The following is a 13,027-nucleotide window of genomic DNA, read 5'->3' as shown; positions in this document are numbered from 1 at the left end:
TGATTTTTTTTGTTGATTTTGAGATACAGCGTGGAAACAGGCCCTTCAGCCCACCGGGTCCGCGCCGCCCAGCGATCCCCGCACATTAACACAATCCTACACACACTAGGGACAATTTTTACATTTGCCCTGCCAATTAACCTACAAACCTGTACGTCTTTGGAGTGTGGGAGGAAACCAAAGATCTCGGAGAAAACCCACGCAGGTCACGGGGAGAACGTACAAACTCCGTACAAGCATTTCGGCTTGATACCCTTCATCAGACTGAGAGTCAGAGAGAGGGAAGTGAGAGATATGAAAAGGTACATAGAACAAATTAATGAAAGATGTGCAAAAAGACAGATTAAAGCCAGTGATGATGATCAAGGAAATGTGGAGCCCACAGCGGTCCATTGCTGGCTGTGGGGAAGGTGATAACGAGTAATACAAACAGTAAAACTCAGCAGGACGACAATGAACCCAGTACATGCAGGAAGAAACTACAGATGCTGGTTTAAACCGAAGATAGACACACAAAAGCTGGAGTAACTCAGCGAGTCAGGCAGCATCTCTGGAGAAAAGGAATAGGTGACGTTTCAGGTCAAGACCCTTCTACGATACGATAGAACTTTATCCCAGGAGGGAAATTGATCTGCCAATAGTCATAAAAACACAAAAGCCATGAAACATGGAATTATAGTGACGAGTGGAAAGGATTGGGGGGGGGGGGGGGGAGTCCTGATGAGTTTGTTGATCCCATTGGCGTCCGCAGACTTTGCCCTGCTGCCCCAGCACACGGCAGCGAAGAAGATGGCACTGGCTACCACGAATTGGTAAAATATCTGCAGCATCTTACTGCAGATGTGGAAAGAGCTCCCTGATAAACTAGGACGATGACTAGGGTGGGTGGGCGATGGAGAGAGAGGGGATGCAAGGGTTACTAGAAGTTAGAGAAATCAAAATAGAGACACCCATAACCAGCATCTGCAGTCCTTTCGAATTTTGTAACCCTTGCTTTCCCTCTCTCTCCATCCCTCTCCCCTTCCCAATTCCCCGACCAATCTTACTGTCTCTGACTACATTTTATCTCTGTTTGCTTTGTTACCTTCTTCCAGCTAACAATGATCTATACTACATCTTCCTTGATCTCCGCATTCCGTTTGTAATGTTTTCACACCTTACACTTCCTGATCTCTGCACCTCCCTCTCCCCTGAAGTCAGAGGGTCTCGTCACCCATTCCTTCTCTCCAGAGATGCTGCCTGTCCAGCCGAATTACTCCAGCATTGTATGTCCATCTGCAGTGTCCTCCCCTGCACACACTGTGCGTGTGTGTTCCAAAATTCTACCCCTCTCTCTCTCTCTCTCTTTCTCTCCTACTCTCTAGTTAGGAACTACATCTCCCAGAATGACCCGCGCCCCAGGTGTCGTAATTGGGGTGCCGACGCTGATTGGCGGCCGGGGAGGCGGGCCGCCACCTGATTGGACGGGGGGGGGTGGTTGCTGTGATTGGATCTGCCAGTCGCCGTTGTGATTGGCCGCCCTTCCAGCTGCGCTGTGATTGGATCTTCCAGCCGCGCTGTGATTAGCCGCCCTTGCAGCCGCCGTTGTGATTGGATCTTCCAGCCGCGCTGTGATTAGCCGCCCTTGCAGCCGCCGTTGTGATTGGCCGGCCTTCGAGCCACGCTGTGATTGGCCGTCCTTGCAGCCGCGCTGCGATTGGCCGCCCTTGCAGCCGCGCTGTGATTGACCGCCCTTACATCCCCATCCGACTGGATACAGTTGCTGTTGCGCGCGCTGATTGGCCGCGGGCGGCGGGCGGCGCTGATTGGGCCGCATTATGATTTGCTACTTGGCTGCCGCCCGCCGATTGGCCGCGGGCGGGGTCACGGGGGCATTGTGTACCCGGGCGGGCGTACAGACAGCGGCCGCAGCGACACTCGGCAGCGGGACGTACAGCGCCTGAGCAGCGGCCCGCACACCCACTCCCACACGCTCCAGGCCGGGGCTGCAGGGCCCGCTCGGCGGCCTCACGTTCACCCTACAGCGGTCCCCCCCAACCCACCCTCAGAGCTCCCCCTTCCTTCCCCCCTCCCGGCTGCGGTCCCGTCTCTTCTCAGCGGCCGCGGCCTCTCCCCCACCCTCCTTCCTTCCTTCCTTCTCTCGCCGGGAGCTGGGCCCCGGGCCCCGGGCGGTCATGGCTCACCAGCAGACCAGCAGCTCTCAAAAGGCGTTGATGTTGGAGCTGAAGAGCCTGCAGGAGGAGCCAGTGGAGGGGTTCCGCATTACCCTGGTCGATGAATCCGACCTCTACAACTGGGAGGTGGCGATCTTCGGGCCGCCCAACACGCATTACGAGGGGGGCTACTTCAAGGTAAGGCCGCGGGTGCAAGGATTCCAACAGGGGGGCTGTGTGGACTGTGGGCGCTGGACCGAGTGAAGGGGCGGGCGTGGTGAGGGGAAAGCCTCGGGGAAGGTGAACTTCTTTGTCCCAGTCTATAGGAGCGGGGATTAGGAACTAGTTTAGTTCTTTCCCCAGAAGGAGGTTAGGACTATTCCCTTTTTTCTTTCCCCCAAGACCAGCAGACTTTCCTTGCTGGTTTTCCTAGTCCCTGCATAGTTGGATGCCACTAGGAACTCTGATGGATTATTGTTTACATCGTGGGGATGGAGGATTGCTCTTCATCCAATGGCTATTTTTGCTTCAGTAAGTTCATGTGATAGGAGTAGAACTAGACCATTTGGCCCATCAAGTCTACTCTGCCATTCAATCATGGCTGATCTAACTCAACCCCATTCTCCTCCCTTCTCCCAATAACCCCAGACACCCATACTAATCGATTGTAATCAAACAGTAATAGTCAATGGTGCTTTACTTTGTAACATATGCAACTGCACAGTGAAATTATTTTTCTTCAGTAACTGGATGGTTATAGAAAAAACGTTCCCCATTGCCCCATAAATATAGGAGAGAAGTTTTAAAGTTTGGGAGGGTAGTTACTATAAAGCCTGATATGGGTATGATTCTATCACTCTGCGGCTGTCGTGTTGGTGTGAAATTGCCTGTGGATGGATTGATTAGCTACAGGGTTTGGCAGTTGACAACCACCAAGACTGGAAGCAATCAGAAATGAACAGAAATGGGATCAGAATCAGAAATGGGCAGCCACTTATATTGGAGATAGACACGAAATGCTGGAGTAACTCAGCGGGACAGGCAGCATCTCTGGAGAGAAGGATTGAGTAGGAAGGAAATGCAGATGCTGGTTTAAACCGAAGATAGACACAATGTTGGGGTAACTCAGTGGGACAGGCAGCATCTCTGGAGAGAAAGAATGGGTGACATTTTGGGTCGAGACCCTTCTTCAGACTCGACCCGAAACGTCACCATTCCTTCTCTCCAGAAATGCTGCCTGTCACGCTGAGTTACTCCAACATTTTGTGTCTGTCTTCAGTGTAAATCAGCATCTGCAGTCCCTTCCTGCACACCTTATATTGGAGATCCTAGCAATAGTAGTGGCAGAGTGACTATTTGCTGACAATCTGATGACTGTTGGCAATTCTGGACACTCGCTTTTAGTTTGTGCTAAGTTTTTCTTACCTCTGATTCTGGTCTTGAATGCCCTTGACTTCAATATTGTTACCATTAGCAACTGTGTTTCAGCAGCTTAAAATTTAAAGGGAGGTGTTTCCTCCCTCAACCTTATTTCCTCAAGGCTTTGATTTAACAAGTCTCTTGAACATATGATCTGGATTTCAATGAATAGCCTGGTGTGCATTTCTGATGGATAATACTCCTGTGGAGTTGCTGAGAGGTTTTGTTCCTTGTCTTGCTGAACAACATTCTTAAGTTGAGTTTCGTAAGCCACTGTGTATCCTTTTGGAAAGAAAGTTTATTTCAAAGCTATCTCCACTGTGTTTGTATCAAGGCTATGATTTGGCGATATGGTCCCTGTTGTTTGACCCTGGTTTGACTCTTGTTTGAGAGCAGTGGAGGAATAGATTATGCTACAAATGCTTTCAGTGGCCACATCGTCCATGTTTTGTTTCTGGTCTATTTTGAGGCGACATCCTCTGGGGTTGGTGAAGTCAGGGCAGGTTTGCTTTTGGGTCTTGAATGTATGTGTTCCTTGTGTTGGATAGTGTTTTTAGAACCAGACTCAATTCCATTCATTGACCTGTTACGGGTTATAGACCTCATTCTGATGCATCCGAGTGGATATGAGGACAAGGTGATGGTTGCTAGTATTGAGGGCCATTGTTCTGACTGTCCACTGAGCTAAGTTTCCTCTATAGCTTAGTTTAAAGATATAATGTTGAAACGGGCCTGTCGGCTCGCTGAGTCCACGCCGACCATCGGATCACCCGTTCAAACTAGTTCTGTTATCCCACTTTCTTTGTGGGAGGAAACTGGAAAGGAAACTAAATGACACTGCCTCAGAATAAGAGGATGTGTCTATAGAAAGAAGGTCTCTGGATTTTCTGTAGTCTGTGGAATTCATTGCCACAGACGGCTGTGGAAGCCGCCGGTGGATATTTTTAAGGCGGATGTTGACAGATTCTTGATTAGTGAGGGTGTCGATGGTTATGGGGGGAGTGGGGTTGAGAGGGAAAGATAGATCAGCCATGACTGAATGGCAGAGTAGATTCCACGCCAAATGGGCTGATTCCGCTTCTGTGACTCGTGAAACCCATGCGGTCGCAGGGAGAGTGTGCAAACTCCACATAGACAGCACCTGAGGTCAGGATCGCACTGTGAGGCAGCAGCTCTGCCAGCCCAGAGATACACATGGCAAGATTTGTTGTCTTGGCTCGCGGAATGTTTAGTCCGGTGTGTCCCACCAGCTGAAAATTCACCTGCAAAACCTTGGTGACTGTGCCTGGTCATGGAACTTTGCACATGACATGTGTACTGGACCGTGGGGAGATGAGACTGGCGCTGAGCTGCTGGCTGTTGGTGCCCGGCCTGGGTGAGCCAGTGAGGAATACCTGCACGGTCCAGTATCGCAAATGACATCCATACTTCTCACAGTGAGGTGGATGTGCAATATATGTTTGCAGATGGCGTCACCCTGTAGATTTAAGCCGTAATCTGTTTTAGTGGGAGGTCGAGGGTGGAAATGGGTTTTTTAAATTCCCCCTCTCGATGTGTGGTGCAGTGGTAGATCTGATGCTTCACACTGCCAGAGACCTGGGTTCGATCCTGACCACGGTTGTGTCTGAAGAAGGGTCTTGACCCGAAACGTCACCCATTCCGTCTCTCCTGAAATGTTGCCTGACCCGCTGAGTTACTCCAGCATTTTGTGAAACTGACCACGGTTGTTGTCTATACAGAGTTTATACGTTCTCTCCGTGTCCGCATGGATTTTCCTCGGATGCTCTGGTTTCCTCCATGATCCCAAAGGTTTACAGGTTAATTATCTTCCGTTAATTGGGAATCGCCTCTAGCGCGCAGGATAGTGCTAATGTAAAGTCCAAATTGAGTTGAAAATGGAGGGCACAGAAAAACTGCAAGTGTTGCAATACCTTGCATATCCCATGGATCGACTGTGTGGGTTTAGCCAGCTGGCAAATAGTCATTCAGTGTGGTATTGATCAGCTCGACTGCTAGTGGCATTAGGCTGGAAACAGGACAGACACAAAAAAACTGGAGTAACTCAGTGGGTCAGGCTGCCTCTGGAGAAAAGGAATGGGTGACCCATCTTCAGATTGAGAGTCAGGGGAGAGGGAAGTGAGACAGGGGCTTTATGCTCCACAATTTGACAATCCACCTCGACCCGAAACGTCACCCTTTCCTTCTCTCCAGAGATGCTGCCTGTCCCGCTGAGTTACTCCAGCATTTTGTGTCTATCTGCACATCTGCAGTTCCTTCCAACACAGTGATGTGCTTCCACTATTTTAGGCAATGATGTCTGGTGTCCTCCAATGTGGTCATCATGCATGAACATTAGCAACGACTGTGAGCCATTGGGAGGAGGATGGGCACTGCGGGGGTAAGGGCCTCGGTGATGGGTTGGCTGTGGGGCTTCAGATCGCAGCCCTCTGACTGTTTGTTTCCTCACTGCCAGGCTCAGCTGATGTTCCCCATTGATTATCCCTACTCTCCGCCATCGTTCCGCTTCCTCACCAAGATGTGGCATCCGAATATCTATGAGGTAAGATTGAGGGGCGCACGCACACATCGGGAAGGGGGGGGGGGGCACTGGGATGGAGGTGGGTGGTCATGGATCGAGCAAGTAGACATGAAGTTGGGGCGAGAGCAGTCAGAATTGTGTAGCACAGAAACAGGCCTCTTTGTGCAGGGCCAAGAGACTGCAGATGATGGAATCTTGAGTAAAAAAACTAAGTGCTGGAGAAACTCAAGAGGGTCAGGCAGCATCTGTGGAGCAAATAGCGAATAATGGATAGTCAATGTTTCTGGTCTCAACCTGAAATGTCCTCTATGCAGTTCCCTCCAAAGTTATTGCCTGAACCACTGAGTTCCTACAACATAATGTCTTTTTGTTTGCTCCAGCACCTAATTACACTAATGCATTTTCCACACTTGGCCCATAGCAGTTTTGCGATGACATTTAGTGCTCACTTAAATATGTGTGTTTTAATGTGATGAGATTTCATGCTTCTACTACAACTCTGAGGATGAGTATATTCCAGATTTCAAGGATTGGATGAAACATTCTTTGTCAAATCCCATCAAACTCTTTCCGTCTGAAGAAGGGTCCTGACCCAAAATGTTGCCCGTGCATGTTCTCGGGTGATGCTGCCTGACTTGCTGAGTTACCCGAGTGTGTTCTTTGCAAGTCTCCAGCATCTTCAGTTCCTGCCGTCTCCATCCTGGTGAATCTTCTCCCCCCTCCAGTCTCTGTCTTCCAAATTCAACTGATTCCATTTGCATATCACCCTTGCCCCTTCCTTAGTCCACATGTCACTTCCTGGCTCATCGAAATGGATCGACTGGGCTTGTATTGACTGGAATTTAGAAGGATGAGAGGCGATCTTAAAGGAACATTTAAAGTTCTTGAGGGATTGGGACAGGCTAGATACAGGATAAATGTTTCCGATGTTGGGGGAGTCAAGAACCAGGGGGGTCACAGTTTAAGAATAAGGGGTAGCCCATTTAGGACTGATATGAGGAAAAACCTTTTTCACCCAGAGAGTTGTGAATCTGTGGAATTCTCTGCTACAGAAGGCAGTGGAGGCCAATTCACTGGGTTTTCAAGAGAGAGTTAGTTATAGCTCTTAGGGCTAACAGAATCGAGGGATATGGGAGAAAGCAGGAATGGGGTACTGATTTTGGATGATCAGCCATGATCATATTGAATGGTGGTGCTGGCTCGAAGGGACGAATGGCCTACTCCTGCACCTATTTTCTATGTTTCAATATCTCCCTCCCTCTTTTTTTACTGGCTATGTTTCCTCTCTACACGGTCCCTTTTGCAGGATCTGGACCTGAAATGTTGACCCCTTTCTTTCCACACCCCACCCCACAGCTCAAACCACCGAGTTCCTCCAACAATTTGTTTTCTGCTCAAAGGTCCAGCATCTACAGTCTCGTCTATCTCTCTACCTCCCTGCTCTTGACTTCTATACCCCCAGCTAATGGAGGCATGACACACAATGCTGGAGTAACTCAGCAGGTCAGTCAGCATATCGGGAGAGAAGGAATGGGTGACCCTTCTTCAGACTGATGTCAGGGGAGGGGGCGGGACAAAGATCAGATGTATTCGGAGACAGGAAGACTAGTGGGAGAACTGGGAAGGAGGAGGGGTTAGAGAGGGGAAGCAGGGATTATCTGAAGTTAGAGAAGTCAATGTTCATACCGCTGGGGTATAATATGAAGTGCAAGCGAAATATGAGGTGCTGGGCCTCACTCTGACAATGGAGGTGGCCCAGTACAGAAAGGTCAGATTGGGAATGGGAGGGGGAGTTGAAGTGCTGAGCCACCGGGAGATGTGTGAAGAGATAATGAAGGCATGTATCCCCTTTGCTGTCCTAACCACCTTATCTACCCATGCTGCTGCCTTCTGCAAACTTTGGGCTGTGTACCAAGGTCCCTCTACACTTGCCAGGGTCCAACCTTGCTTAGTTCACACTTAGAGGAAGTGTTCAGAGAGGGAATAAAATCAAGGTTTTCCTGGAGTGCCAAGGAGTGGCGGCACGGTGGCGCAGTGGTAGAGTTGCTGCCTTACAGCGAATGCAGCGCCGGAGACCCGTGTTCCATCCCAACTACGGGTGCAGTCTGTACGGAGTTTGCAAGTTCTCCCCGTGACCTGCGTGGGTTTTCTCCGAGATCTTCGGTTTCCTCCCACACTCCTAAGATGTCCAGGTTTGTAGGTTAATTGGCTTGGTAAATGTAAAAATTGTCCCTAGGCGTGTGTAGGATAGTGTTAATATCTCTGGTTGGCGCGGACCCGGTGGGCCGAAGGGCCTGTTTCTGCACTGTATCTCTAAACTAAACTAAGGAGTGTGCTTCAACTGTTGTCCAAGCCATGTGCTTCAACTATCTACCATTGATGTCTCTCGGACTGGCTTTGCTGGCTTTACCTTGCGTTATTCCCTTATCATGTATCTACATGCTGTAAATGGATTGATTGTCATCATGTAGTCTCTTTCTGCTGACCGGTTAGCACGCAACAGAAAACTTTTCACTGTACCTCGGCACACGTGACAGGATACTAAACTGAGCTGTTGGGCTGAAGTAGAGAAAAGGCATGACCGTGGCTGAGTAGGGGATTGGGTGAACATCAAGCAGCATAGCACAAAAACCGGCCCTGAGGCCCACAATATTGTTGTTCGTCCTTCGGGTTCGAAGATGACCATGACTTCACTTTCAGTTGGAGGATTGGTGACTGTGGGTCCGGAAGTGACTGGTGAGGCCAATCCGGGCCCGGAAGGCACGCCCACACAAGTGGATGGGTGCTGCAGTGGAAGTGGAGGTAGCCCGGGCCTTGCGCGCGGTGCGTTTCCTCTGGGCCTTTGCAGTGCGTCTGTTCTCTGCTGCACGGGCTCCTGTGGTGAGCTTGCTACGCCAGGTTGGACGGTCCAGAGCAAGAGACTCCCAAGTGCTGAGGTTGATGTCCAATATTCATTCACAATACGAATGAATGAATGAATAGGTTTATTGGCCAAGTATGTGCATGCACAAGGAATGTGCCTTGGTGCTCCGCTCACAAATGACAACACAAGCATACAGTTAACAATTAAGAATAAAGCATAAACACATCAAAACAATAAGGACACAACATTACGGTCTAAACATGTGGGTGAAAATAAACCAGAGCAAAAAAGAGACTACAGACTTTGGTATTGAGTAGAACTACCAATACACACTCAAAGGTCACTGAAGGCAACCTCACAGGTAGATAATGTGGTTAAGACAGCAAAGAGGATATTAGCTGGGGTGTAGAGGACAGTCTGAAGAAGGGTCTCGACCCGAAATGTCACCCATTCCTTCTCTCCAGAGAGGCTGCCTGTCCCGCTGAGTTACTCCAGCTTTTTGCGCCTACCTTCAGTTGAGACCAGCACCTGCAGTGATCCCCGTACACCAACGCCACAATGAACGCTGGGGCACCCTATAATTATTACCGAGCCAGTTTACCTACAAACCTGAACGTTTTAAGAGGAAACCAGAGGTCCCAGAGAAAACCCACACAGGTCACAGGAAGAAAGTACAAACTCCGTATAGACAACACCCGTAGTCGGGATCGAACCCGGGCCTCCGGAGCAGCAACTCTACCGCTGTGCCACTGTGCCTGCCGCCCTTTGTTCATCGTCCAACTTCACAATGTTGCTCCTTTTTTCCTGCAGAATGGGGACGTGTGCATTTCGATTCTGCATCCGCCCATCGATGACCCCCAAAGCGGGGAACTACCCTCTGAGAGATGGAACCCCACACAGAATGTCAGGTACGGGACTTTGGGCGGCACCAAGCTTATATTCGACCTTCTACCCCCAACCTGCGGTGTTTGTCTGTTCCTTCCCTCTCGTTCCTGTGTCGCTGCGTGTGTTCAGTTGTACATTGCCTTGCCTGTCTGTAACTGTGCCCCCGACTTTCCGATTCAGGACGATTCTCCTCAGCGTCATCTCCCTTTTAAACGAGCCAAACACCTTTTCTCCCGCTAACGTGGACGCCTCGGTGATGTTCAGAAAATGGCGAGACAGCAAAGGAAAGGACAGAGAATATGCAGAGATTATTAGGTGAGTGCCGCTTCGTGTTTGAAAAGGGGGAAGCAAAATGGCGGCACGGCGGGTGGAGCTGCTGCCTCGCAGCTCCGGAGACGCAGGTTCGATCCCGCAGGTTTGATGCTCTATCTGTGTGGAGTTTCAGCGGGTTCCAAACGTGCGCACTGCTGCCCTGGTGCGGTCGGTGTGCTGCCGCCCGCCGGGTCAGTGAGGATTGCACAGTGGGCAGGACCAACTGAAACAGATTCGCAGACGGGAACCCACTGGGCCTCCAAAATCTGGATCAAAGTGGGGAGAGTGTCAGGGTGGTGCAGCGGTAGAGTTGCTTCCTCACTGCGACAGAAACCCGGGTTCCATCCTGACCACGGGTGCTGTCTGTACAGAGTTTGTATGTTCTCCATGTGACCACATGGGTTTTCTCCGGGTGCTCCGGTTTCCTCCCACACTCCGAAGACCGGTTTGTAGGCTGATTGGCTTCTGTAAATTATTCCCAGTGTGTAGGATAGAATCAGCGTAATGGGCGATTGTTCGTCGGACTGGGTGGGTGGAAGGCTCTGTTTTCTACGCTGTGTCTCTAAAACTAAACACCGGGTGGAAATCTACCTAGTGGCAGGGTGAACGTGCAAACCCCCACACACAGACAGCGCCCGGGGTCAGGATCGAGACCGGCTCTCTTGCGTGGTGAGGTAGCAGCTCCCTTGCCCAGAGTAGGTGAATCATAGATACATAGACAATAAATGCAGGAGTAGGCCATTCGGCCCTTCGAGCCAGCATCGCTGATCATCCACAATCAGTATCCCGTTCCTGCCTTCTCCCGATACCCCTTGATTTCGCCAGCCCTAAGAGCTCTATTTAACACGAGGACCAGAGGACATAGGTTTAAGGTGAAGGGGAAAAGACTTAATAGGAATCTGAAGGTTTGATCTGAGACAGGTTTGATGCTCTATCCGAGGGGGGAGGGGGAATGGATGAAATATTTCTGTGCTGGAAAAAAAACTGCAGATGCTGGTTTAAATTGAAAGTAGACACAAAATGCTGGAGTAACTCAGTGGGTCGGGCAGCATCTCTGGAGAGAAGGAATGGGTGACGTTTGGGGTCGAGACCCTTCTTTAAAGTCCCACCCCCTCCCCTGACATCAGTCTGAAGAGGGGTCTCGACCCAAAACGTCACCCATTCAAATAGACAATAGGTGCAGGAGTAGGCCATTCGGCCCTTTGCGCAAGCACCGCCATTTCACCATGATCATCCACAATCGGTACCCCATTCCTGCCTTCTCCCCATACGCCCTGTCTCCGCTATCTTTAAGAACTCTATCTAACTCTCTCTTGAAAGCATCCAGAGAATTGGCCTCCACTGCCTTCTGTGGCAGAGAATTTCATAGATTCACAACTCTGGGTGAAAAAGTTCTTCCTCGTCTGTGTTCTAAATGGCCTCCCCTTATTAGAAACATAGAAAATAGGTGCAGGAGGAGGCCATTCAGCCCTTCGAGCCAGCACTGCCATTCATTGTGATCTTGGCTGATCGTCCACAATCAGTAACCCGTGCCTGCCTTCTCCCCATATCCCTTGATTCCACTACCCCCTAGAGCTCTATCTAACTCTCTCTTAAATCCATCCGGTGATTTGGCCTCCACTGCCCTCTGTAGCAGAGAATTGCACAAATTCACAACTCCCTGGGTGAAAATTTTTTTTTTTTTTCCTCACCTCAGTTTTAAATGGCCTCCCCTTTATTCTTAGACTGTGTGTGGCCCCTGGTTCTGGACTTGCCCAACATTGGGAACAATTTTCCTGCGTCTAGCTTGTCCAGTCCTTTTTATAATTTTATACGTCTCTGTAAGATTCTTCTACTGTGTGCCCCCCCCCCCCCCCCCGGTCCTGGTGATGCTGCCTTGACCCACTGAGGTACTCCGGCAGTTTTTGTGTCTGCCTAAATGTGCGTCTCTCTGTGCCTTCCCCAGGAAGCAGGTCCTGGCCACCAAGGCGGAGGCGGAAAAGGACGGGGTGAAGGTGCCCACCACGCTGGCGGAGTACTGCGTGAAGACCAAGGCGCCGCCGCACGACAACAGCTCGGACTTGCTGTACGACGACCTGTACGATGACGACATGGACGAGGAGGACGACGGCGACGGAGACTTCTTCGACGACGATGACGACTCGGGCAACGAGGAATCGTGACCAAAGCCGGGAGGGGGTGACCGGCGAGACCTGACTCTCGCCCTTCCCTCTAGCTTCCCCCCCCACACCCCCCAACCCACACCCCCCTTCCCGGGGCCTGCGGCTGCCCTGGCTCTGGGACCCGACACCCACCCTCACCACCCCACCCCTCCTCCCAACTGCGACCCTCGCCCAGCCCCTCCCCAGTAAAGTATTTGGGCACCGAGTCGCAATGACACTGCTCTTCCACAACAAACTCTTTTCCTGCTGTGAGCCTGTGGCCGGGAGGGGTGTGTGTGTGCGTGTGTGTGCGTGTGCGCGTGCATGGGGGAGGGTCTTGTATTCTTGTCCTTGTTTCTTAAGCTGTGTCATTGTTTTGGTTTTTTTTTTTTCTCGAAAGTCCGATGGTGAAACATTTATGGGGTGGTGTGGCATCGCCCCATGTAATATGCTGATAAAGATTGTCTCTGGTGATACTTTCTAGCTACTAGCTCAAGCCCTTTCTTATCCATGTGTGTTATCTTGTGGTTGGGGGGGAGGGGGGATGGTGGGGAACAGCGCTGATCTCCGGTGGAGTTTGGGTCTTTATCGCCATCTTTTGACCGATCTTGTCCTGCTTCCCCCACACCCCCTGCGTGTCCGCGACGCCGCTCGGGAACCTGTCGCTCTGGGATTCCCGCGCGGTCTCTCCCCGAGGCCCCAACTCAGCTAGTTT

The 13,027-nt window shown here is 50.7% G+C and overlaps 1 protein-coding gene across 1 annotated transcript; it reads left to right on the top strand.

The window, feature by feature from the left end:
- The first annotated feature begins 1,856 nt into the window (after positions 1 to 1,856).
- Positions 1,857 to 12,788, top strand: LOC144607077 (ubiquitin-conjugating enzyme E2 R2-like). Its single transcript, XM_078423658.1, has 5 exons — positions 1,857 to 2,351; positions 6,046 to 6,132; positions 9,785 to 9,882; positions 10,040 to 10,174; positions 12,117 to 12,788. The coding sequence occupies exons 1-5, from the start codon at positions 2,175 to 2,177 to the stop codon at positions 12,331 to 12,333; spliced, it is 714 nt and encodes a 237-aa protein (XP_078279784.1). The 5' UTR covers positions 1,857 to 2,174; the 3' UTR covers positions 12,334 to 12,788.
- The last annotated feature ends 239 nt before the right edge of the window (positions 12,789 to 13,027 follow it).

This window comes from Rhinoraja longicauda, chromosome 28 (genome assembly GCF_053455715.1).
Source record: "Rhinoraja longicauda isolate Sanriku21f chromosome 28, sRhiLon1.1, whole genome shotgun sequence".
Lineage (NCBI taxonomy): Eukaryota > Metazoa > Chordata > Chondrichthyes > Rajiformes > Arhynchobatidae > Rhinoraja > Rhinoraja longicauda.
Note: the sequence above shows the minus strand (reverse complement) of the source record. Positions and strands in the feature narration are given on the sequence as shown.